The following is a 25,537-nucleotide window of genomic DNA, read 5'->3' as shown; positions in this document are numbered from 1 at the left end:
GAGTTGGGGGTGGGGGTTGATTTTTTTCACCGTGCAAAAAGGACAATATTTGTCATAGGCTGCTCAAAATGGCTTCTTGCTCCCTGCCCCTTCTTCTGGCAGTGGGGCTGTGAAGAAGACCTGGCTTGACCAACGGGACTGTTGGTCAGGATTCTTCAGCTGTGGGAACAGTTTGTGCTTTTCCTCGTTACTGTCTGCGTTGTCTTTTGAGTAGGGAGTGACCAGACAGAGTTCACTGATTCAGGTTTCACCTAACAGGACTTTGATTTCCCTGCATGTCTGAGCACTGCTTGGTTTTTCTGATGGTCCTATGGGACAGGTAACCCAGAGGAGTGGTCATAGTACTCTCAGTCTCACCAGTGCTTCCAGGCAATTTGGTGCAAACAAGTAATCTCCTTCAATAATTCACTTTCATTTTTACCAACATTCTGTTTACTCTGTCACCTTTTTTCGCCATCATCTTTGCTCAGGGTGTTGATTCTCCATTATTCTTGTTTTGCTGTTTGCCCTGTTTTCTAGTCCAGATACGTAGTGCTGGTTCTTTTTCACCTATAATTTTGGGTGCTTCTGTAAATTAGGTGTGTTTTTTCCAGTAGTAGTTTCTCAGCCAAAACAGGACTTTTCTCTCTCCTTATCCCTTTGGTGAACTTACCTATTTAATAACCACTCCAGTCAGCACATGGGCTAGTACTGGCCATTCAGGGGACCACAACAAACTGGAGAACTGGGCAGACAGGAGCCTTCTGAAGTTCAGCAACAGGAAATGCCAAGTTCTACCCCTGAGGAGGAATAACCCCATGCACTGGTACAGGCTGCATGGAGAGAGTTCAGCAAAGGGCCATGGGAATGGTTGCAGGCCTGGAATATCCAGCACATGAGGAGCGACTGGGAAATATGGAGAATCAAAGGCTTGAGGGGATCTTACCAATGTGTAGGAAGCAGCAAAGAAGGCACAGTGACTCTCTTCTCAGTGGTATCCTGTGGCAGAGTAAGAGGTAATGGGCAGAAACTGCAATGGGAAATTCCACTTACATATGCAAAACAACTTTTTTTACTACAAAAGTGTTGGAATGCTGGGACGGGATGCCCAGACAGGCTGTGGAGTCTCCCTCCACGGTGTTACTCAAAACCCAGCTGGGAACAGTCCATAGCAGCCTGCTCTACTGACTGTGCTTTGAATGGTGGGGTGGGGCAAGACAACCTCCACAGGTCTCTTCCAGCCCCATCTATTTAGTAGTTCTGTGACTCTGTGAAATAAACCTCTATTTTATTTTTCCTTTCCCTTCAATTAGTTCCATGGGGCACTGGTTAGAGATAGCACCAATAACTTTGAAAGGAAATAAAGTCATCACCTCTTGTTCTTTTTTTCCCCTTTGTAGGTCCAGCCAGTGGGGAGGCTGAGCAGGCATTAGAGGAGTTAGCCCATTGCAGAGGTGTAGGTACAAGCACGTGTGTGCTCACAAACACAAACCACTTGAAGGCATGGCCAGTGTGGATGACTGGTGCTGTTCCTTCTGGTTGGCTGATGAGAACTGAAGTTCACATGTGGCAATAAGAGTACATGTGCACACACACGCCTACCCCTTTAGTAGCTGCCTGTAGATTTTTCATCTCTTAATTTGTAGGCCACAGGACCCTGTCTGATCAGCTGCTGGCACATGAAGTTCATGTCCTAAGTGCCATCCAGTCCTGCTTGAGGTTTGCTCAAGGCAAAGAGGAAAAGAGTTTAATCTGAAGGTGGGACAGACTGGTGGGCAGGTCTAGGGCTTCAGCAAGGAAGCAGAATAATCAGTGGCTTGCTTAGGGGTGCCCCTTGTATTCCACACACACACGGTCATTGCTTTCCCATGCTTGTTCATCCTCGGCCATCCCTTCCCTTCTCTTCCATTGCCTTTTCCTTAGTAAGCAACCTGCCCCTAATTATTTTTTCCTCACTGATCCCACTTTTGCTACATCTTTACTCAAATGTGTTTTTTATGGTACCAAAGAGGTAGTTCTGGCTGTGTACATTGTTACTGGTCTGGTTACCTGAGCACTGCTGGCTCTGCAAGACCTGACCCCAGGAGATCCACAGCATTTCAGTGTCATTGTCTCTGCATTTGAGTCATCTCTCACATTGCTGCCCTTTAACTGCTGGTGAAACAATGGAATTTGGTTGGAAGAGACCTATAAGATCCTCAAGTCCAACCATTACCCCAGCACTGCCAAGGCCACCCCTAAACCATGTCCCTCAGCACCTCATCTGCACAGTTTTGAAATCCCTCCAGGGACAGGGACTCCACCACTGCCCTGGGCAGCCTGGGCCAGAGCCTGACAACCCTTTCTAGGAAGAAATTGTTCCCAGTATCCAATCTAAACTTCCCCTGGCACAACTTGAGGCTGTTTCTGCCTCTTGTCCTATGGCTAGTTCCTTGGGAGACTGACCTCACCTGGCTCCAGACTCCTTTGAGGCAGTTGCAGAGAGTGAGAAGGTCTCCCCTCAGCCTCCTTTTCTCCAGGCTGAACACCCCCAGTTCCCTCAGCCGCTCCTCATCACACTTGTGCTCCAGACCTTATCTTATGAGGAGCGGCTGAGGGAACTAGACATCTGTCCCCCGTGGTACTACCTGTAACTTTCACCAGGTTCTCACTCTCCTGTCTGTCACATTCTGCAGTCTTTCTGCTGTGTTTAGTAGCTCCTTTTGTTCTTTTTTGGTGACAAGGTCCTGCTCTGAGATGTAGCCGTCTGCCTCCTACCTTAACAGTGCCCTCCTGGGGCCAGTCTGTTCCAGTTATGCATTCCACCCACGTTTGGTCTGGTGCTGAATAAAAGGCTTGGGTTACTCTATTCCTTACAGAAAAGAATGAATGTTGTTGTTTTTTTTCCTGAGAGTAACAGCAGGATGCAGATCTTCCCAGAACCCTCTTAAGAATAATAAGCATCAGTGTCGTGTCTTTTTTAATGCCTCCCACTTTCTACTAGAATAGGAAACCTGCAGATTCTCTTCCAGGCTTTGTGTTCCTGATATTTTTATCAACCCCCCAGCTCACAGGACAGTGGTAAAAAGATTCAGCCTCCTCTAAAACCACATTGGGTTGGCAGCTTTCCTTTGCTGACTTGGCTCAGCCAGCATCAGTTTTCTGTCACATTACACTGTCTTTTGTCTCCCTGCCTGCTTTCCTGTTTCATGCTGGGGGGTTATGCAGGTCTTTGGTTCTGTTGCCTGTCTGTGTTCCCCTGAAAATAGCATCAGGCTCCTGCTACTAGTGAGAATTTGCCTCTCCAGAGATTTTTCTCAAAGCCTGTGGGCAGGGCCCTTTCCCCTGGAAGCCACTGGGGCAATGGCTCCAGCTGGTACAGGGGGCACACGGGAGAAGGGGAGCTTGTGACAGTGGAGTATTGTCCTGCCACTGGGGAAGCAGATGTGGCTTCTGTGTTGTTGTCACAGGACCCCTCCTCAGCTGCTGGGTGGCTGAGGTCGACAGGTCACTTCACCATCACACTGGTGAGCAGCCAGGGAATGGTCCTCCCAAAGCTGTACTGGGAGGGTGGAAGGGGACTGTGACTGAGTCAGTGGAAAAGAAGAAGATGGATGTGGAAATGCCATGGCTGTTCTTTACAGAATCACAGAATCATTCTGGTTTAAGATTATCAAGTTCAACCACAACCTAACTCTACAGCCATTAACCCAGCTCTACCAAATGCACAGCTTTAACCATGTCCCTCAGCACCACATCTGTACATCTTCTGAACACTTTCAGGGATGGTGGTTCAATGACTTCTTTGGGCAGCCTGTTCCAGTGTTTAATTATCCTTTCAGTGAATAAGTTTCTTCTAATATCCAGTCTAAACTTCTCCTGGCACAACTTGAGCCCATTTCAACTTGTCCTATCACCTGTTCCCTGGCAGAACCCCTCCAGACACGAGTGTTAGAAGTACATGCTCTTTCAGATACTTTAAGTTGTATTGTTCATGGGAAAGGACATGGAGCAAGCAGTTTCCTACTGCTTTCTGGCAGCCTGTGTGGGAGGTACTGGTGCAAAGTGGGCTGTGCTTAGGATAGAAGGTGCCTCTCTGTTCTTCCTTCTCTGACTTACATGGGTGACTGTGCTCTCCCCTGGACACACTTCTGATGCGTGTGTGCTGGAGGGCAGACAATTGTTAAATGCCAAACTCTCTGCTTCCCTTTTCACTTTCTTCCAGAGCTTTGGTCAGCTTGCAATGACAAAGGAGTCCAAGGCCCTGATTGGACTTTACCACGGGCAGGTGCGCTGCAAGAAGAACAAGTTTGGAACACCCCAGCGTGAGGCCAAGTAAGTGCAAGTGTGGGGTCCTGGGGAGCAGCTGGAGGACACATGATTCTAAGACCTCTGCTAAAAGGCTCTTGGGACCAAGTGAGGCCCAGAGTTGATTTGAGTTGGAAGCAACCTTAAAGACAAGCTAGTTCCAACCCCCTGCCATGGGCAGGGACACCTCCCACTAGACCAAGTTGTTCCAAGCCCCATCCAACCTGCTCTTCCAACATTTCCAGGGATGGAGCAGCCAAAGCAGCTCTGAGCAACCTGGGCAAGTGTCTCAACATCCTCACAGCAAAGAATTTGCTCCTCAAATCTCATCTCAGTCTCTCCTCTTGCAGCTTGAAACCATTCACCCTCATCCCATCACTCCCTGCCCTTGTCAAAAGTCCCTCCCCAGCTTTCCTGTAGCCTCTTCAGGCACTGGAAGGTGCTTCAGGGTCTCCCTGGAGCCTTCTCTTCTCCAGGCTGAACAACCCCAACTCTCTCAGCCTGTCTCCATAACAGAGCTGCTCCAGCCTTCTGATCATCTTTGTGGCCTCTGGACTTGCTCCAGCAGCTGCATGTCCTCCGTGTGTTGCGGGCCCAAGAGCTGGACCCAGCACTGCAGGGGGGTCTCACCAGAGCAGAGGGAGACAGTCCTCTCCCTCACTCTGCTGGTCACACTGCTGGGGATGCAGTCCTGAAAAGCAGCAGAGCAGAGAGGTTTCCTAATCTGCAGTTTGGAGATCTCACCCACAAGTGAAATCTTAATGTGTGACCTCACTGAAAATAGTGCCTGGATGGAGAGGATCTGAGTGTGATGGCAGCAATGGACGTTGAGCTATTTCTAATTTTTCATGTGTCCCCTCCATCCCTTTCTGTGCAGGACCCTGGTGGTGCTTGGAGCAGGGCTCATGGGAGCTGGGATTGCACAGGTTTCGGTGGACAAGGGGCTGAAGACCATTCTGAAGGACACAGCTCAACAAGGCTTGGACAGGGGACAGCAGCAGGTCTTCAAAGGGTACGTGGGTTGAAAGGAATTTGCTCAGGGTGGCATGGGGCTGCCTGTAGTCAAAATACTCCTTTTCTTTCAGGCAGTCAGGAACTCCTGACACCTCTCTTCCTCTGGAGTCTTCTACCATCAGATGTCACAGAAATGCTTTCTTTTAAGGTTGCCCTATTCAGTGTGCTGGGATATTGCTGTGAAATAGGCCCAGCGTATTCAGCCTTAGCTCCTTAGGTAGGTAGACAATCTAAGAGATTATTGCTCTAGCTTTTAGATTTAGTAGTAGCTTATAGAGCTAAGGGGGGGGAGGGCATGATCCTGGCTGCCTAGAGGCCTATGTCAGGAGAAATCCATTCTGAAAAGCTGAATTTCTTTCCCCTGTCCTCCTGACTCAGCAAGAATAGTGCTCAGCTCTGCATCCTCGGGAATGTCAGCAACTGACCTTCAAACTAATGCACAGCTGGAGTTGTGTGAGCAGGGCTCTCCTTTTTCCAGATGAAAGAGGGATCAGTAGGCAGAGTGACAGTCCTGCTGGACTGGAGATGGTGTTTTGGGTCCCAGCTTCAGGAGGAAGCCTTGGTGTTGTGCACCCCCAGCAGTCTGGGCTGGCCTGTGACAGAGCTCTCCTTCCCTAGGCTGAACGGCAAGGTGAAGAAGAAGAGTCTAACATCATTTGAGAGGGACTGCATTCTCAGCAACCTGACAGCCCAGCTGGACTACAAAGGCTTTGAGAAGGCAGACATGGTGATTGAGGCTGTGTTTGAGGACATTAACATCAAGCACAAAGTGCTGAAGGAAGTGGAGGCCGTGAGTATCAAATCAGTCTGAGCAGCTCGTGCTGGATTTGGCTGCCATGTGGTGCAGACTTGGGGTGTCCTGCCCTGCTGGGTTTGTCACATCTCCTTTGGGTGCTTGGTGCAAGTTATTTATGTCAGAACACAGGTTAGTGTCAGGGGCAGCCTTCCAATTCACCAAAGATGTTCACTGTTCAGTAAGTTCTTAGGTGAATGGAGCAGTTCTGACATGCCATGGCTCCTGGGAACCACTCCAAAAAAACTTCCGTTTTTCTGAGCACATTGACATGACAGTCATGTGTTCTCATAGGGTCACAGAATTGTTTTGCTTGGAAAAACCTCTTAAGTTCATCATGTCCAACTGGTACCACAGCACTGCCAAAGCCACCACTAAACCATGTCCCTCAGCACCACAGCTACATGGCTCTGAAATCCCTGCAGGGATGGGGACTCCACCACTGCCCTGGGCAGCCTGGGCCAGGGCCTGACAGCCCTTTCCAGGAAGAAATTGTTCCCCGTGTCCAATCTAAACCTCCCCTGGCACAACTTGGGGTGTTTCCTTTTATCCTATGGCTTGTTCCTTGGGAGAAGAGACTGACACCTCTGGCTCCAGCCTCTTTTCAGGGGGTTGTAGAGACTCTGAAGGTCTCCCCTCAGCCTCCTTTTCTCCAGGCTGAACACCCCCAGTTCACTCAGCTGCTCCTCATCACACTTGTGCTCCAGACCCTTCCCCAGCTCTGTTCCCCTTCGGTGGACACACTCTGGCCCCTCAATGTCCTTCTTGTTGTGAAGGGCCCAAAACTCAAAACGGGACTCAAGGAATTTGAGATGTAGATGTGGTGCTGAGGGACATGGTTTAGCACTGGACTACTGGTTGGACTCGATGATCTCAAAGGCCAGATGACCAGAACAATTCTGTGTGGTTCTGTGTGTGTGAATTTTGGTATCCAAATAACATTTTTTGTATCTCCACAACTTAGTTCTTCACTTTCTATCTCTAGCTTGCTGCTACTGTGCTTTTCTGCTCAAGAGAACACTCAGGGAAATAATGGTATGGTAAAGCAGCTGTTCTGTGCAGCTTTCTGAAGTTCCTTCCTGCAGTGTCTAACGTGGTTGCAATAGTCTGCCAGAAACACCAGGGTTCTGAGACTAATACTGCAGATCTGAGGGGAGTTCAGAAGTCAGATCTGGCTGACTCGAAGTGCTGCGTTAGAATTAGTTTCTAAAGCTGTCTACCCCAACAGAGAAAAGCAGATTTTCTTTGTTTGTCAGGGTTGCCAGGTGCTGGTACTAATCTCTCAGGGCTCTGCACATCTTATTTGCAGCCCTTTGACACTTAAAAGTGGCTTGTAAGAAAGATGGAGACTCTTTAGCAGGGCCTGTAGTGATAGTACAAGGGGTGATGGTTTTAAACTGAAAGAGAAGAGATTCAGACTACATAAAAGGAAGAAATTGTTTATGCTGAGAGTGATGAGGCACTGGATCAGGTTTCCCAGATCAGTGGTAGATGCCTCATCCCTGGAAACATTCATGGTCAGGTTGGACAGGATTCTGAGCAACCTGATCTGGTTGAAGATGTCCCTGCTCACTGCAGGGAGCTTGGACTAGGTAGCCTTTAAAGGTCCCTACTCCGTGATTCTACTCTGTGATTCTGTGTTGTGTCTGACTCTGGAGCCTGTGCATTTACACCATCTCTTCCACCCCCACCACAGGTGATCCCTGCTCACTGCATCTTCGCCAGTAACACGTCTGCCCTCCCCATCAGCCAGATTGCTGCTGCTAGCAAGAGGCCAGAGAAGGTGAGTACCCAGTGCCACGTATCTGCCCCCACTCTGCTCTGCCTGGTGCTCCCTGTTAGTGGCACACTGCCTTTGCTGTAGGTGAGCACTGGGATCTTCTGTTTCCTCCTTGGAACAAACAGCAGATCAAACTCTGCCCCCCATACAAGCCTTGAACAAAGAGTTTGTGGTCCTTGGACAGGTAGGAAAGGGGTGAAGGTGGACTCACCCCAGGTGTGATGTTGGTGAGACAGGGTGCAGCAGGGAGGTGAGAACACTTCAGGAAATGTTCATGGGCATGGGGTCAGAGAAGCTGTGGAAGGACTCGAACTGAGAGAATTCCAGACAGGAAGGCTTCAGTCATTTTGGTAAACCACTAGACATAGGAGTGACTTGCCGTGATGGGAAAATGCTTTTTCCTCCTTGGAGAAGGCACTAACCTAGCAGAAATTGGTGGCTGGAAACTAAGCTTGGCTTCAACTGAAGCCTTGGACAGCCATGGGATCAGCTCCTGAGGGGATGGTGGGATTTTCCCTTTGGCTCCAAATGATCCACATGAACAGGATACTAAGAGCAGTGGGCAGAAGTTTGGAGCAGAGAGCTTCTTCATCCCCTTTGGAAGTCTAAAGAGCATATAAAGTAGCTGCATCCTCATCCCTTAGCCCAGGCAGGCACAGCTGAGTAAGAGCACTGCTTCAGGTGGAGCAGCCTGCATGGAGGGACGTGCTTGGAGCTCCTCTGAGGGCTGTGGATGTGCTGAGTTGGGAAGAGTCAGTCACATGCTGGTTTTCATTGCTGTCTGGGACTGCCAAGGGCACTTGTGATAACCTGCTGGCCTGAGGCTGGCAGATGTGACACAGGCCCTCTGGGAGACCTGCACCCTTCAGGGAGCAGCAGCAGGAGACCAGATGTGACACTGCAGCCTATGAAGTAGCATTGAGGGATCTGTGTGACCAGTTGGTGCTACCTCCTGAGAGCTAACCACTGGTCTAGAGTGGCCTTAACAGAAAAAGGGGGAGCTGCTTTCAGCTTTGCCTAGCTGGGGCTGCAGAAAATGCAGGGAAGAGCAAGCAGTTTCCCTGCAAAATAATCCCATCTCCCTCTGAAACAGGTGGGATGGGGAGGCAGTAGCACCTTGGAGAGAAGGAGGGCCATGAAGATGATCAGAAGGCTGGAGCAGCTCTGCTCTGAGAGATTTGGGGTTGTTCAGCCTGGAGAAGAGAAGGCTCTGGGAAGAACTTGGAGCACCTTCCAGGATCTGAAAGCTACAGGAAAGCTGAGGAGGGACTTTAGACAAGGGTATAGAGTGACAGGACAAGGGGGAACAGTTTCAAGCTGCAAGAGGGGAGATTGAGATGAGATCTGAGGAAGAAATTCTTTGCTGTGAGGGTGGTGAGACACTGGCTCAGGTTGCCCAGAGCAGCTGTGGCTGCCCCATCCCTGGCAGTGTTGAAGGCCAGGTTGGATGGGGCTTGAAGCAACCTGGTCCAGTAGGAGCTGTCCCTGCCCATGGCAGGGGGGTTGGGACTGGATGATCTTTAAGGTTCCTTCCAAACCAAACCTTTCTATGAGAGGGAAGCTCTGGAGCTTATCTGGGAAGTTTTACACAAACGGAAAAGCACAGGTACCCTTGGCTGGTTTCCTAAACCCACGCAAGGCTCTCAAGCCTGCCCAGGGCACTGCCTTGCCTCTGCTACTTGTCTTCCTGCAGAAATTCTCTGGACATCTGCAAATGTTGTAGAATGTGTCCCAACGACATGTGTCCCAACTGCTGGAGGTTCCTGTAACCTTTGTGAGGCTCTTCCTGGTCTGCTGTCTGACCTTAATTGCATCAGAAATGCATACTGAGTCTTACATGTTCATAATTGCAATAACATCCTCTTGCTGTTTACATTGTCTGTGTAGTGGCTCTTTATGGGGAAACGAATAGGAAATCAGTTAACTAATTAGCGTTTTCTTTAATTAGTTCTGCAGTCTGCAGCTCTCCTGCAAGGTGCCTCTGACTTTCACAGATCTTATTGCCAAGTGTAGCTTCCAGGAGGCATGAAGGTGACATGCTGATTACAGGGTCTTGCTAAGAAAGCAAGGCACACAGCCCAATAACCTCTACTGAAATGCTGTTCCCTGAGGAAGGCTATCCTTACTTCTGTAATTAGTGTCTGGAAACATGCCTTCTCATCCTTAAATCCACTTCATCACCAGAACAGAAACAAAATGTTCACAAGCAGAACACAGGGACTCTGCTCAACATCTGTCTCTGACTGCTGTTCCACTCTCCCAAGTCCAGAAGAAACACCACCAGGCATGTGGCTCCTCTGCCAGCTCAGATGGTACCTGTGGCTCATGCAGTGCCTGGAATTGTTAGGACCAGTGGAAATGGCTTCAAGTTGTGCATGGAGAGGTTTAGTTTGGATATTAAGAAAAACTTATTTACAGAAAGTTAGGAAAAACTTCTTTACTGGGATGGGCTGCCCAGGGAAATGGTTAATTCACCATCCCTGGAAGTGTTTAAAACTCATATAGATAAGGTGCTGAGGGCCATGGTTTAGTACAGGGCTGGTAGAGCTGGGTTAGTAGAGCTTTGGTTAAAGGTTGGACTGGATCATCTTACAGGTCTTTTCCAACCTGAACAATTCTACGATTCTGATTCACCTGGGAACTGAGCTTGGCTCAGATTCCCAGTCCAGTTTTGCTGCTGGACTATTTGTTCATGCAAATTTGTTAGTAGAGAGCTGAGCAGCACCCTTGGCCCTGCAAGCATTATATATCAATCTTTGCTGAGACAAGAGCTGTTGGGCATGTGCTACATCCTTGGGAAAGTCAAGGAGAGAAAGGAAGCTGGAGGGCATTTCTGTCAGAGAGGGAGACAGGGGGTGTGTGTCTGGATCATGTGTGTGGTGGTGGGTCCTGCAGCCCACCCTGGCCTGCTTCCCTCTGCAGCTGGGCACTTGGCTTGCCCAGCAGAACACTCTGGGAGCCAAAGTCTTTCTTAACCCTGAGCTCTTCCTTCTGCCCAGGTGATTGGGATGCACTACTTCTCCCCTGTGGACAAAATGCAGCTGCTGGAAATCATCACCACAGACAAAACATCGCAGGACACGGCTGCTTCTGCTGTGGCTGTTGGCCTCAAACAGGGCAAGGTCGTCATCGTGGTAAAGGTGAGGAAACACTGTGCAAAATAGGAGCTGGGATAATAAATGGGGCTTGGAGCAACCTGGTCTACTGGGAGGTGGCCCTGCCTATGGCAGGGAGGTTGGAATTAGATGATCTTGCACTGGGAGGAGGCTGAAATGTGTCTGTGAATACATTAGTCAGAAGTAAAACTGGATGTTAGAAGAAGGCAAGTGCCCAGTTGATCCCTCAAGTGTCCTTTGAAGCAGCCATTGAAGGCCAGAAGGTGCAGGAAAAGTCCGATGGGGAGGCTGTAGCAGGAAAATCTGTAGTGGCATCCAAGATGGAGCAGAGTCTAGGCAGGACTCTCACCACCCCTCCTCCCTGCAAGCTGCAAGGACAGAAGGGCCTCTGAGCAGTAACCCTCCTCTTCCTCGATTTAAATCTTGTGTGAGAGAGGGGAGAAATACACATGCAAGTATAGGGGAAGTGCTGTACCAAACAGAGGGAGAAGACAGCAGAGTGAGGCAGAAGTGTAGAACAAACAGCAGTGGTCTGTAGGAAGAGGCAGTAGAGCCTCAGAAGAGCCATGGGCTTCGAGTGGTCTGACACCTGCTGTTGAACACACAAGCAGAGCTGGTCTCATGCTCTGTTATGGAAGACACCAGCCATGCAGCTTCATCTGGGTGGGAGGTTCAGCCAGTAGCTCAGGGCAGTTTGATAAGTGTATTTTTGGATTGGTCTTTTCACTGGTGCCTGAGGTTGCCAGCAATGCTGAGCAGGTCTCTCCAGTGGTGCCGGGAAAACTGGCTGCTCCGAAAGTGCTCAAGGCATCTCTACAGGCTAGTGGAGATACAGTGCTGCTTCTCCAGCCCTCATCCCCACATCAGAGCCTTCCCTAAGTGACAGTTTGCAGCTAATCTGTTGCTTCCTGACTTTATGAGCAATATCAGAGGTGAAACAACCGGTTTGTGCATGTTTCAACTATGCTGAGCACCCTTTTCCCCTGTCAGCCTGTTGGCCTTGGTGAAGCAAGAGCCTTTCTGCAGCCTGTTTAATTTCAATAAAAAAATATTTTTAATAAAACCTATTTTAAATAAAAATATTCTGGTGGGAACTTGCAGAGAGTGAGTTCATGGAATTCTGCTGAGCCCTACAGGAAAAAACTATTGCTAATGGTTGACAATGTAGTGTTAGAAATGGAGTTTCCTGTGTCTGTCTTGCCTGAACTGCAGCCTGGGCTGTAAAATGTGGTTCTTGTGCTGCTGAGAGAGGCCAAGTTCCTCTGGTTTGTACTCACCTACCTTCCTGCTGCCCTCCTCTTCCCTAGGATGGGCCTGGCTTCTACACCACCAGGTGCCTGGGTCCAATGCTGGCAGAAGTGGTCCGAGTTCTCCAGGTATGTATCCCATTGGCTACTGAGTGTCCACCCAAGAGTTGTGTAAGCTCTGCTGCTTCCTTGCCCCTGATCAGGCTGACCCCAGCCCTGGCCAGAAAGGGGAGGTGGTTGACCAGCCCCAGTGCCCATGGTTGTCCCCAGCATGCTCCTGGCTGAGCTGGGGTCTGGTGAGACCTGGCACAGGCAGTGATCAGGCTCTTCCCTCTGCACCCAGTACGAGGAGAGGTCAGGAGTGGTGCAAGCACCATTACCCTGCTCCTGTTTGGAGTCTAATGGCTAACGGGGCTGGTCCCAGTCCGTGGCCCCAGATGAGCGAGAGCTTTCTTGCCCCCAGGATGGGATTCCAGGACCCTCACCCAGAGAGATCATTGCTTCCCCTTCCATTCCTGCAGGAGGGCTTTGACCCGAAGAAAATAGACAGCATCTCTACAGCCTTTGGCTTTCCTGTGGGAGCTGCCACACTTATCGATGAGGTGGGTGTGGATGTGGCCACGCACGTGGCCGAGGACCTCGGCAAGGCCTTTGGGGAGCGCTTCGGAGGAGGCAGCATCGAGTTGTTCAAGCTTATGGTGCAAAAAGGCTTCTTAGGTGAGACACTGGGCTGTTTTAATCAAACATGTTGCCCTTTGGTTCAAGAAAAAGCAGGAGCATCCATCCCCCTGTTCTGCATCAGATGAAAACAGTGAGAGAACAGTCCTGGGAATGGCTTGGGAATCTTCATCTCTGCCCTGGATAGACCTTTGGCTGTGGCCAGACCTTCCTTTGAGGAAAGGGTGGTAGCAGACAGAGATGCAGATCTGTTCTCCTTCCACAGATCCAGGCTAGGCAGAGAATGGATGAAGAGCAGCCCTGAGGGAAAGGGCTTGGGGGTGTTGGGTGATGAGAAGTTCAGCGAGAGCCAGCACCGTGTGCTGGCAGCCCTGAAACCAACTGTGTCCTGGGCTGCATCCCCAGCAGCATGACCAGCAGGGCCAGAGAGGGGATTGTCCCCTCTACTCTGGTGAGACCCTCACCCTGCAGTGCTGGGGTCCCCAACGCAAGAAGGACATGGAGCTGTTGGAGCAAGTCCAGAGGATGCCACGGTGGTGATCCAAGGGCTGGAGCAGCTCTGCTCTGGAGACAGGCTGAGAGAGTTGGGGTTGTTCAGCCTGGAGAAGAGAAGGCTCTGGGAAGAACTTGGAGCACCTTCCAGGATCTGAAAGCTACAGGAAAGCTGAGGAGGGACTTTAGACAAGGGCATAGAGTGACAGGACAAGGGGGAACAGTTTCAAGCTGCAAGAGGGGAGATTGAGATGAGATCTGAGGAAGAAATTCTTTGCTGTGAGGGTGGTGAGACACTGGCTCAGGTTGCCCAGAGCAGCTGTGGCTGCCCCATCCCTGGCAGTGTTGAAGGCCAGGTTGGATGGGGCTTGGAGCAACCTGGTGTAGTGGGAGGTATCCCTGCCCATGGCAGGGGGTGGAACTAGATGGTCTTTCAGGTCCCTTCCCACCTAAACCATTTCATGTTTCTGATTCTCTGCTGCCCAGAGCAAAGGCAGGAGGCAAGAGCTCATGAACCTCTGGCTGTTTCATGAAACCTGCACAAGTGCTCTCAGATACAGGGAACAAATGGCGGGAAATAGGTATGCTCAAGTGAAGCAAGGCCTGAGCTGAGGTTTAGCAGCTCTGTGTGAGGAAAGGCTATGGCTCTGTCTGAGTCGCAGAAGCTGTGTCCTGGTTGGTGGCAGCATCTTGCCCAAAAAGAGCTGGATGTGACCCTTGCTCTGTCCTGTTGGGCAGCAAGCAGGCTTCCTCTGAAGTGCAGAGATGCTGCCTGTGCTCGGAGGATCTGCTCGTGCTGACAGAAGCAGGAGGAATCACAAGATCACCCCACTCATGCAAGGGAGTTGGAACTAGATGATCTTTAAGGTCCCTTCCAACCAAAACCATTCTGTGATCAGAGGCAAAGGTGTTGGGAGCAATCAGGACACATGGCCAGATGTGACTGTCTCTTTTTATCCCCAACAGGTCGCAAGGCAGGGAAAGGCTTTTATGTTTACCAGGAGGGGGTGAAGAACAGGAGCGTGAATTCTGGCATGGAGGAGATCTTGGAGCGGTTCAAAATGCCAGCCAATCCTGAAGTGTGAGTAGCTGTGGTGGGGCTGGCTCTCACTCCTGCCCAGATCCTTCTCCTGCCTGTGAGGAGCTCAAGACCTGCTCCAGGCAGCTCTGGGGAACACTGCTGAACACGGAGTCACTCCAGAAGGAACTTGACTCTTGCCAGCTGGTGTGCAGGGAAGCAGGCTGCTGGCTCTGCAGAGCCTGTGCTAGCAGGAATGGGGCAACCTTGGATTTAGCAGCATTTGCTTGGGCATCTTTATGGAAAGCTTTTCTGTGGTGGGGCTTGTCAGGGCAGGCAGGTTGATACAGCCCCTGCCGTAGCCTTCCTGGTGTTGGACCTGACACTGAAACATCTTCTGGATGTTCCCACCTGGCCTGATCAAGCATTTGCCATTCTTATGTGCCTGCCTCAGGTCACAACGCAGGCCTTAGTCCTTATCCTTCCACAATTAGGGACACTCCCAGTGGGAAATCATTTTCTCCCCTACCCCAGCCCTGGCTCTGTCCTCTCTCTGTGCTGGCTTTGCATGCTTCTCCCTCCAGCTGCTGCACTACCTGCACAGCCCTCACAGCCTCTCTCCTTGCAGCTGCACTGATGAGGACATCCAGATGCGCTTGGTGACGAGGTTTGTGAACGAGGCAGTGATGTGCCTGCAGGAGGGGATCCTCAGCACCCCTGTGGAGGGAGATATTGGTGCTGTGTTCGGCTTGGGTTTCCCACCGTGCCTGGGAGGTAAGTGTGTTGGGCTGGGCTGCCTGGCTTGGCTAGAACGCTTCCTAGTGGGATTGCCCAAATGGACTTTAGCCACCAGAGCCAAGTCAGCTGCTAAGGTTGAGCTGCAGTCTAAGCCTGAGTGTCCTTCTCCCACATAAAGCCTGAGACAGAAGGGTTGCTCCAGTGTTCCTAGCCTGTGAGAGATGGCAGTGAGCCCAAGAGCTGCTGGGAGACCTGTCGCTGCTGTTCCACAGAGCAGTGGGTGGTGAGGATCAAGGGGCTCTAGCCAGACCATGTGCTGTGTCTGCAGCTTTGGGTAAGAAGGCAGAGCTGTGCTGTCCTCAGCCTCATCAGCACTTCTCCATAATAACTCCAGAGAAGGAGCTTTTACCACACCTCTTGAGGGCACAGGTGGGCTGGGGGATTTGCAAAGGCCCCACATGTTTATGAAATCCCTGGGTTTTCTGCAGCCGTGTGGTGCTCAGTGAAAAACGAGGCTCTGGTATCCCATCTCCTGCCACTGCCCTGGGCAAGCAGGTACCTTGCAGCACTTCTGGAAAGAGAAATGGTGCCCAAGGTTCCCCCCATGCCTGCACATGGCACAGATAAAGCTGAGCTGATAACCTCAGCCACGATGCACAGTGCTTTTCAGGCCAAGCTGCTAGCTGAGAGCACGGGCAAAATTCTCCTGGACCTGTCTGCAACCTGGCTGGGTGGCCTTGGCCATGGCCTGGGCAGTGGATGAAGCCCAAGTGGAGGTTTGGGTCCCATCTGAAGGATCTTAAGGGCTTTTGGGGATGAGGTGGTGCTTCTGCCAAGTACCTGGCACTTCCCCTCCTTGAGGTGAGCTCAGACTAAGGGAGCAGCCCCGAGGATCTGTGCCCCAGCTTCTCCCCAGCCATCCACTCCACCTCCACTTTAGCGCAGGTGACCAGGCCAGGAGCAGAGTCCTGCAGAGATACCAGGAGTCTCTTTTGGAGAAGGACAAATGCAGTTTTCTCACCCCTCCAGGCACCTCTGTGCCTCTTTCCCTGGCACAGACATGTCCCCCTCTCCCCGGCAGGTCCCTTCAGGTACGTGGACTCGTACGGAGCCAGGCAGCTGGTGGACAAGCTGCGCAAGTACGAGGCCGTCTACGGCAGCCAGTTCACACCGTGCCAGCTGCTGCTGGACTATGCCAACAACCCAGGCAAGAAGTTCCACCAGTGAGGGGGGCCTGACACCGCCCGCCTGGGACAGCTCCAGCCGGGGCCACCGGCTCTCCAGTGACACCCCATTCTCTAGGTTAATCTGCAGAGCACCCAGGGGAGGAAGGAGGGTGGCAGCAGGTTGCCTTGTGGCTTGTAGTCATTTCAAGTGCCTTATCAGCTGCTGTGTGTTGGGCACATCCGTCCCGTGCCAGCGTGGGCCTGGTGCCTCCTTGCTGGGAGAGAGAAATTCATCTGCATTCACCTCCGTGCTGCGACCTCCAGGGCTCCTGCTCTGGCAGGCAGCATCCAGCATGCAGCTGGCCCTGAGGCTTGGCCTTTCCATAAACCTCCAACAAAATAAATCCCCATCTCCTCGGTTTGGACTCCATGCCTGCTTCTCCTCCCGTCTCACTGGGGCAGCAGCCTCTTGGCACCAAGGAAGGGAACTGCTCGAGTCGGAAATAAAGCGTTCAGGCAATCCTCTGGGGTCTTCGCTGTGCTTGCCAGAGGGTGGGGAAAGGCAGGGGGGTGGAGGCAGTGCAGAACAAAGACCATCTCTGTCACCTCTGCCATCAATCAGGGGCTGTGAGGAGCCTCTGGCTCTTTTGTCTGGCTCCAAGCGCTGCTGCCGGGGTTATCCTGGCAGATGGACCCGCCTGTAATTGCAAATCAAGCAGCCAAAGGCCAGAAGGGTCCCCCATTGGGAGAGCTCAGTTTAAACTAAAAGGCTTTAAATCTCTCTGCACCTGTCACTGGTTTTGGAGCTGGCCTGGCCTCCACCTCCCTGGGCTCCAGCCTTTTTCCTGTTCCCTGGCAGGGCTCAGGCTGGGAGTTCGGGTAATGCTGCTCTTTTCATGTCATGTCTGTGCTTGTTTTTCAAAGCCACCAGGACAAAATCATACTGAGACATCATATATCATCCTGCCTCTGCTGCCTGTGGAGCAGGTACCCAGCCTTCAGCCCTCCTGGGGGGATGCAGCCTCCAGGACCTGCCCTATGCCTGGAGTGCTGTGCTGGAGCTGTATGTGTTTGGGGCTCTGAAGAACTGAAGTTAGAGATATCTGGTCCCAGACACCCTCCTGTTGCTGTGGCCCCTTGGAGCTCTGTGCAGAACAGGGATTGTGGAGCTCACAGGTCCTTAGGGCACCTCAGTATGGGCCTTGGGAGAGTCAGGTGCCTAGGGTGGTGGATGCACCTGAGCCCTGAGGATGGGTCTCAGCCTCCCTTCCTTGGGATTGGCCATGTCTATCACAGACTTACAAAATTGTTTGTGTGGGAAGGGACATTTCAGGGCCATTAGTTCAACTCCCTGCAGTGAGTAGGGACATCTTCAATGAGCTCAAGCTGCTCACAGCCCCATCCAACTTGACCTGTAACATTTCCATGGATGGGGCATCTCCCACCTCTGGGCAACCTGTGCCTGTGTCTCACCACCCTCACTGTAAGCAATTTCCTCCTTCTTTCTAGTCTAAATCTCTCCCAGTTTACAACCATCACCCCTTGTCCCATCACTACAGGCCCTGCTGAAAAGTCTGTCCCCATCATTCTTACAGGTCCCTTCAGGTACTGGAAGGTGCTGTAGGGTCTCTCTGGAGCCTTCTCTTCTCCAGGCTGTGGAGCACAGAGCTTCCTCCCAGGACCCTGAAGTCACCCTGGGGTCTGGGCAGCCCAGAGCAGTTCCAAGAGCTTCCCTTGCATGGAGGACATGTTCCCTTCCCATGAGGTGGGAAGGGTATCCAAGGATGGGAGCAAACCCTGGAGCCCCTGTCCCCACCAGGAGCCCCTTTCCTCCTCCTCCTCCTCCTCGAGCAAGGGGCATCTCCAGTGCCTCATTTCTCTCCCATACATTTATTACACTAATCCACAAGGATTAAGTTAAACCAGTCAACACAAACTCCAGTATTTTCCAGCCCAGTTAGGGCCAAAATTACTGTCCAGTGTTAAAAAGGCAAAGGGGGGAGGGCTGGGGAGGAGGAAACCCCACAGCCCATGGGGCAGAGGCACTGCTGCATCGGGGTGCCCTGGAGTGGGGCAGGGGATTGAAGCAGGGGGAGCCAAAGCTGTGGTCCAAGGTGGCTGAGAGGGACACCCCAAGGTCCAGGGGGGTCCCCAGCGTGCAGCTAGATTTTGGGGCGCCAGCCCTTGATGAACTGCATGATCTTCTTCACCTGGAGCTTGGTGAGACGGAAGTCGTCAGCCAGGATCTCCTCGCTGAGCTGCACGAAGATGCTGCCGTCGATGCGCTCGCGGGCAAAGAAGCTGACGACGTCCTCGGAGAGGCCGATGAAGCGCAGGCACTTGGAGACCTCCTCCAGCGAGAGGGCCGAGAGGTCGGCGGGGGGCAACCAGGGCGAACCGTCCCCGCTGGGGCGGGGGGCGGCCGGCGGGGCCCCCCCCTCGCCCCGCGCCGCCGCCGGTGGCACCTCGATGACACCTGGCGCCAGGTAGAGGCGGGTGACGCCCCCCTCGGCCCCGCGCAGGACAGCAGGTGACAGCGGGGCCGCCCCACGGATGACGATGCTGTCCCCCTCCAAGCCCTTGGGTGGACGAGCGGGGGCTGCCAGCTCCTCCAGGGGGGCGAAGGGCTCTGGCGAGGAGGAGGAGGAAGGGGCAGCGGGGGCCGAAGGAGCCGGCTTGGACCACTCCGGGGTCTCCGGCCATTCGGCCGGGCCGGCGAAAGGATTGAGTGCCCCGAAGGGGGCAAAGCGCTTTTGGGGGTGCGGGGGCTTGAGGCGGGGGCAGCTGCGGAAGGGTTTCAGGGGGGGCTCGGCCCCCTGCAGCGGGGTGGAGCAGCCGCTGCCCGCCCCGGCGCTCGCCTCGGCGTATGCCCAAGGGTCTGACCAGGAAGTGATAGGGGAGGGCTGGGTGGTGGGGGGCACGGTAGCGGGGGGCAGCAGGCGCCCGGGGGTCTCCCCGGCTTTGCAGTCGCCCCACGTGCAGGGGTAGCAGTAGAGGGAGTAGGCGTCGGGCGAGGGGGAACCGCTGCCGCTACGGGGCACCGACCTGCCGGAGGAACGGGAGCATCACCGTCACCCCGGGGGCTGCATGTCCCCCCCAGCCCCGTGCCATGGGGACATCCCACCCCGCAGTGTCACCCAGCACCCCACCAGAGCATCCCCGGCGGCTGTGACAGAGCTACTCACCCATCGTGGAGCCCCGAGGAGTAGTAGGAGAGGCTGGGGCTGGGGGAAGGAGCGGGAGCCAGCTTCGGGCAGCGCAGGGGAGCCAGGGGGCTGCAGGGGGCCGGGGGGCGGCTGCCCCGGGGCGGCACGGGGGGGGCGTTCAGCAGCCGGCACTCCTCCTTCACCTGGAATTGGGGTGGGGGGACACCCATCAGACCCCCCAGACACTCATGCCAGGAGGTCTGCCTCAGGACCCCATGGGTGCAGGGGAGGTGATGGGGAGGGCAATGGGACAACCAGCCCTGGTCAGACTGTGAGGTTCTGGGTACCAATGGGGAGCCTCAAGGGACTGGGTACCCTGTGATGCAGGGAGCCCCCAAAATGTGGGTGTCCCATGGTGAAGGAGATACTGAAAGATTTTGGTGCCCCCCTGGTGCAGAGGAGTCCAGAGGATTTTAGTAGCCCACAGCACTGGGGAGCCCAAGAGATTCAGGCACCCCTCGGTGATGGGGAGCCCTGAGGGACCCCACGGTCCTGGAGTGTCCTGGGGATTCACGTACACACACACCCCCCCCCCCCCCCCCCCCCAGTGATGGAGACCCCTAGGGAACTGGGGACCCCAAAGTCCAGGGGTGTCTTGAGGACTGGAATGCCCTGAGGACTCTGTGGTCCAGGGGAGTCCTGAGGATTGGGGTACACCCAGTGATGGGGAGCTTTGGGGGACCTCATGGTCCAAAGGTGTCTTGGGGATTGGCTCACCAGCCATCTGGCTGCATTGCCCACAGGCAGTGGGGACCCCAGGGTGTCCCCCAGGGACTCTTACCGCCTCTGACTTGGGTGGCACAGGGGGTGGGGTGTCCCCGCGGGGCTCATCCCCAGGAACATTGGGGCGATGCGGAGAGCCCAGAGCGGCGACAGCCCCGAAGTTGCCCATGTCCTTCCGGCCACCACCCCCCGGCTCGCAGCAGCCCTCAGGGCTGGGATTGCTCCAGAGCTCCTCGTAGGGAATCTCCAGCGGCTCCTGAGTCCTGAACTCTGGCTCAGCCCAATCAGGCGTCATATATTCCCTCTCAGGATCAGGGAATTCAGGCAGTGGCGGGCGAGGGGTGCCCCCCACACCCCCCCGAGGTCCTTGGCAGCGGGTGGGGGTCTCCCGGGGGACTCCGGGGACACAGGAACAGAGGGAGAGCCGCTGGAGGGGCTGGCTGAGCTCCTCCCGGGCACAGGCAGGCAAGCAGAGTCGCAGGCGCCGGGGGCTGGCACATTCCTCGGAAAAATCCGTCTTGGCTTCCCTCACGGCCCGTGAATACTCGTCGGGGTTGAACCGGTCGTGACAATAAGCAGCGATGTCCCTCAAGAGCTTCTCCAGCTGGGGATCCCCGGCCAGCAGCCCCTCGGGCAGCTGGAAGCGGGGCATGTCGGTCAGCAGAAGGAAATGGAACGGGACCAGCTCATCCCGCCGGAGGATGCAGCATAAAACCACTGTCTTAGAGATGATGCCGACCAGTTTGTAGCAGTGACCTTCCCGGATGGCGTGGAGGTCGTAAGGGTTGCGGGCTGGCCGGCTGGGGACGGCCACGTTGACAGGCAGGCGGACCTTCTCGATGATGCTGCGGATGGTGTGTTCCCCCTCCTGCAGGCGCAGCTCCAGGGGGCTGCGGGTGCTGAAGCGGCCCTTGCACTGGAAGGGGAGGCTGAGGCTCTCGTTGGTGCGGTGGTTCATGCAGATCAGGCAGGGCATCTTGCCCTTCACCTGCCGGGCCCCCCCCGCCGGGCCCCCCTTGCCCAGTTTCCGCAGGATGGTGTTGAAGCGCGACTTCTCCTTCACCGTCTTGGCGCACAGGATCTCCGCTTGGCCCATCAGCGTCAGCTCGTCCCCCGCGTGCAGCGTGAAGTTGTAGACTTCGCTGTCCTCGCTGAACTCCCCCGACACCACCTGCCCCGCCCCCGGCAGCCTCACCATGGGACCTGCTGCCCTGGCACTATCTGCTGACCTCCCACCACTGTCCTGTAATGTGCCACCGCCAACCCCTGATGCCTCACCACCAACTCCTGATGTGGCACCACTATCCCCAATGTGCCACTGCCATCCCCTGATGTTCTGCCACCCAACTCTTCATGACCCATCACTACTCCCTGCTGTCCCACTGTTCTCTCTTGATGTCCCACCACGGACCCCAATGTCCAGCCACCATTCCTTGATTCTCACCACCATCCCCTGCTGTCCCACCACCATCCCCTGCTTCCCCAACGTGCTTTTTTGATGGCCTACCATCATACCCTGATGTTCCACCACCTCAATACCCAGTGCTGTCCCCTGATGTCCTACCACCAATCCCTGATGAATCATCACCACCCCCCGCTGTCCCACTGTGCTCTCCTAGTGTCCCACCACTATCCCCTGATGTTCTCTCTGTCCCCTTACCAACCTTCACACTGAAGGTGATGGCCTCCATGACGAAGACACGGTCTGGGAAGATGCTGGCCACTTCCTCCACACTGTTGAAATACTGCACAGGCTCACGGATGTCCCGGTCCTGGTCCAGCAGCTTGAACTTCCCTGCATGATACAGCCAGGCCCATGGAGGTGAGAGGAGCCCATCTCCAGGGACCTGCTGTGACCCACCTTGGGGCCAGAATGGCCCCTCATGGGGGAAGCAGCTGCCCTCGAGGCTGGCCTGGGGTCCCCATCACATTTTTGAGTGGCATCTCTAAGGGCTTCACTCAGTGTGTCCGAGGGGACTCTAGAGCATCATCCCCCACAGACCCAACACACAGCATCAAGGGGAGCTTTGGTCTGGGACAAAGCTGCAGGCACTCGGGGTGTCACCCCAAAGTGGCCCGAGAAATGCCCCATGGATGGAGGATACTGGGGTGGGAGAGTCACTGGGGAGGGGACCAGAGGACGGGGAAAGCAGAGCTGATGGCAGAGAAGGCGGGAGTGGGGAGGGAGCTGTGGCCAGAGGCAGAACCGCGGCCGTTGGCATCGCCTCGGCTGGGGCGGACCTGAGGGGAATATTAATTCCAGGAGGGTCTCCCCGCCAGCCAACCCCAGCCCCCAGCCCACCGGGGACAGGGACACCGGGGACGGGGACACCAGGGGCACTGGTGACACTGGACACGGGGCTGGAGCCGCAGTGAATGAGCTGGGGACATGGCTGAGCCCCCCAGCCCCCAGCTGCTGTCCAACCGCCCCCCCACCCCCCACCCCGGCCCCTCCTTGGGCGGCTGATGAGCCCCTCCCCCGCTCCATGCCCCATTATTAATTCATTAGCAGGACTTGTTACCGCCGCGGCCAGCACTTTCAGGGGCATTAAGGATCTCACTACTGTGGCCACCGGCATCTCAGCACCTTCGCCTGCATTGCCAGCCCCAGTCCTTCTCATCCCATTCCTGTCCTGGTCCCCATCCCATTCCTGTCCTTGTCCCCAACCTATCCATGTCTTTGTCCATCCCAGTTCTTCCCCATCACCACCCCATCCCTCTGCCATCCTATCCTATTCCCATTCTTGCCCCTGTCCCGGTCCCCATCCCCATCCCACCCCTTCCCTGCCAGCCCCTCGAACACCCCACAGCTATGGGGGGGACGACACCTCCCAAACCACAGCGCCTCTCCCCAAGTGGGCCACAATGCAGCACCCCCAGTCCAGCCACCGGAACCACCGGGAGGGGAAACACACCGACACCCCACCTCCCCCCCCCCCCCGCACCGTCCTTTCCCCCCTCCCCCGCGGTCGCCCTCACCTGGGTACTGGAGCGGGATGTCGATTTTGGGGCCGATAACGTAGTGTCCCTCCTCCAGGCTGTGGGCTGTCACCGTGGTCCACTGCCGGCAGGAGTGGAGCAGCAGCACGTCCTGGGCAGTCACCCCCTCCACGCGCTCCCCTGTTGGGGGTTGGGGGGGCGGACAGCGCTGTCACACTCCCCACGACACCCCCACACCCTCCCCAGAGCACCCAGGGCAGGCCGGACGGACAGTGGGACGCAGGGACAGAGGGACGAGCAGGTGCCCGCTGCCAAGAGGCACCAGTTGCCCAGGAAACAATTTCTTTGTCCCCCCTGAAAAGCTGCGGCCTCCGCGAACAAGAAGTTAATTGAGCCGGGGCCGGCGGGGGGGGCAGCGCCCCGGCACCCCAAGGGCCCGCGCCCACTGGCTCCGGGGGGTTGGATCCTGCTCTGGAGGGATGGATCCTGATCCAGAGGGATAGATCCTGCTCCAAAAGGGATGGATCCTGCTCTAGAGAGGGTGAATCCTGCCCTGGAGGGGAAATCCTATTCCAGAGGGATGGATCCTGCACCACAGGGATGGATCCTTATATGGAGGGAATAGATCCTGCTCTAGAGGAGATGGATCTGTCTCCGGTGGGATGGATCTTGCTTTGGAGTGGATGGATCCTGGGGGTCATAGCCAGAGACAATCCCCCGCAGACAGGTCATGTTCCGGGGAGGGTGGCAAGGTGACAGGATGGCTCCGGGCCCCTACCAGCCTGGTGCCACCACCTCAATAGTGTCACCCGGCCCCTGCCCCAACCCCTGCCCCCAATGCCCCCCCCCGGCTTGGGCAGCCCCAACCCCCACGAGAGAAGGGTCAGAGCAGCAGCAGGCTTGGGGCTGGGACGGCAGCTTGGTCCTGTCTCACCTGGCCTCCGGCCTTCCTCTCTCCCTCCTCCTCGTCCTCCCCATCACTCCAGCCTCCCTCTCTCCTCTTCCTCCTCCTCTTCACCTCTCCAGCCTTCCTCCCTCCTTCTCCTCCCTGCAGCCTCCCTCCCTTCTCCTGGTCCCTCTAGTCTTCCTCCTTCCTCCCCCTCATCCCTCAAGCCTTCCTCCCTCCTTCCCTTCCCTCCGCCCTCCAACCCTCCCTCTCCAGCCTTCCTCCCTCCTCTTCACCCCTCCAGCCTTCCTCCTTCCCTCCTCCTCCTCCCCATCACTCGAGTCTCCCTCCCTCTTCTTCGTCCCTCCAGCCTTCCTCCCTCCCTCCTCCTCCTCCGAACCACTCTAGCATCTCTCCCTCCTCCCGGTCTCTCCAGCCTTCCTCCCTCCCTCCTCCTCCTCACTTCTCCAGCTTTCCTCCCTCCCTCCTCCCCATCACTCCAGCCTCCCCCCTCCTCCTTCTCCTTCCTCCAACCTCGATCTCCCCTTGTGTACTTCATCCTTCCCTCCCTCTCATCCCCCCAGTTCCCCCCCCCCGCCTCCCCCCACCCGCTCACCCTGCCCCAGGCAGACGAGGGTGGGCAGCCGGCACTGGCTGACGATGGCATCGAGGGGCAGCGCGGCGGGGCTCCAGCGGAGCCGGCCCAGCCCCGCCGCCAGCTTCTCCATCGCATCGCGGCTCAGCCCGGCCGCGGGCCCGGGGGGGGGGCGGCCGCGCTGGGCTCCAGCGCCGGGCCGGGGCCGGGGGGCGGGGGGCGGCGGGGAACGGGGCAGCCGGGAGCCGCCCCCCGCCCGCCCCCGGCCCCTCCTGCCCGCCCGCCCCGACAGGCGGGACCCCCCCCCCCCCCCCAGCGACGGGGGCGGGGGGAGGCGGTGGCGGGCGGGGACACCCCCCCCAACCCCACCTCCACCCTGGTCAGGCATCCCGGGGGTGCCCCGGGGAGGGGACGCGGCCCCCGGGGATGGGGGCGGCTCCGCTCGCCCGGGGCTCCTGGGGGTGCTCAGCCCCATCGCCCAGATCTTCCTCCGGGAGCACCGGGGGGGGGATCATCCCTGGCTCCCCGGGTCTGTCCGGGGGTACCGCGGGGCTCGGCTCCCTTTGGCCGCCGAGGAAAGGGGGCGAGGGGCGGACCCGGTCCCCCTGCGTCCGTCCCCTCCCGCTGCCGGATCCGGCCCCGGGGCAGCGGGGTTCGTACAGGGCGGGGGGGTACGGAGCCGCTGGAATCCCCCGGGGGTTTCTCAAGGAGGCTCCGGGGGCTCGGGAGGGTACAGGCGGTCTGAGTGCGGATACAGGTGGAACAGCCCGATGCCGCCCCATGTTCCGAGCCCCCGGCAGGGACGCCCCCGGAGTCAGCACCGCTGCACGGACCAGAGACACGAGTGGCACCGGCACACGGAGGGAGGACCTCCTCTGG

General features: G+C 55.8%; 2 protein-coding genes across 2 annotated transcripts in view; one reads left to right on the top strand and one right to left on the bottom strand.

The window, feature by feature from the left end:
• HADHA (hydroxyacyl-CoA dehydrogenase trifunctional multienzyme complex subunit alpha) overlaps nucleotides 1–16,830 on the top strand; it is a 30,891-nt gene extending 14,061 nt beyond the window's left edge. Inside the window, exons 11-20 of the mRNA XM_051615843.1 lie at nucleotides 4,184–4,293; nucleotides 5,144–5,278; nucleotides 5,899–6,070; nucleotides 7,770–7,856; nucleotides 10,853–10,993; nucleotides 12,277–12,345; nucleotides 12,738–12,933; nucleotides 14,353–14,467; nucleotides 15,033–15,178; nucleotides 16,224–16,830. Of these exons, the coding sequence (XP_051471803.1) occupies nucleotides 4,184–4,293; nucleotides 5,144–5,278; nucleotides 5,899–6,070; nucleotides 7,770–7,856; nucleotides 10,853–10,993; nucleotides 12,277–12,345; nucleotides 12,738–12,933; nucleotides 14,353–14,467; nucleotides 15,033–15,178; nucleotides 16,224–16,369 (1,317 nt within the window). The 3' untranslated portion in view covers nucleotides 16,370–16,830. The remainder of the gene's footprint in view (nucleotides 1–4,183; nucleotides 4,294–5,143; nucleotides 5,279–5,898; nucleotides 6,071–7,769; nucleotides 7,857–10,852; nucleotides 10,994–12,276; nucleotides 12,346–12,737; nucleotides 12,934–14,352; nucleotides 14,468–15,032; nucleotides 15,179–16,223) is intronic.
• Nucleotides 16,831–18,193: 1,363 nt separating this feature from the next.
• Nucleotides 18,194–24,791, bottom strand: GAREM2 (GRB2 associated regulator of MAPK1 subtype 2). The gene is made up of 6 exons (XM_051615842.1): nucleotides 24,680–24,791; nucleotides 23,217–23,357; nucleotides 21,902–22,032; nucleotides 20,296–21,408; nucleotides 19,494–19,657; nucleotides 18,194–19,353 (listed from the first exon to the last, which is right to left on the bottom strand). Exons 1-6 carry the CDS (start codon nucleotides 24,789–24,791, stop codon nucleotides 18,471–18,473), a joined length of 2,544 nt encoding a protein of 847 aa, XP_051471802.1. The 3' UTR covers nucleotides 18,194–18,470.
• Nucleotides 24,792–25,537: the final 746 nt, after the last annotated feature.

This window comes from Apus apus, chromosome 3 (assembly GCF_020740795.1).
Source record: "Apus apus isolate bApuApu2 chromosome 3, bApuApu2.pri.cur, whole genome shotgun sequence".
In the NCBI taxonomy this organism is placed as follows: Eukaryota; Metazoa; Chordata; class Aves; order Apodiformes; family Apodidae; genus Apus; species Apus apus.
Note: the sequence above shows the minus strand (reverse complement) of the source record. Positions and strands in the feature narration are given on the sequence as shown.

What these genes read in the sequence shown, in the direction of transcription:
- GAREM2 (XM_051615842.1), bottom strand. Translation starts at nt 24,791, where the DNA reads ATGGAGAAGCTGGCGGCGGGGCTGGGCCGGCTCCGCTGGAGCCCCGCC. An exon ending in CCATCACCTTCAGTGTGAAG is followed by an intron (nt 21,409 to 21,901) that starts GTTGGTAAGGGG and finishes GGGGCGGGGCAG; the next exon opens with GTGGTGTCGGGGGAGTTCAG. An exon ending in TGCCACCCAAGTCAGAGGCG is followed by an intron (nt 19,658 to 20,295) that starts GTAAGAGTCCCT and finishes CCCCAATTCCAG; the next exon opens with GTGAAGGAGGAGTGCCGGCT.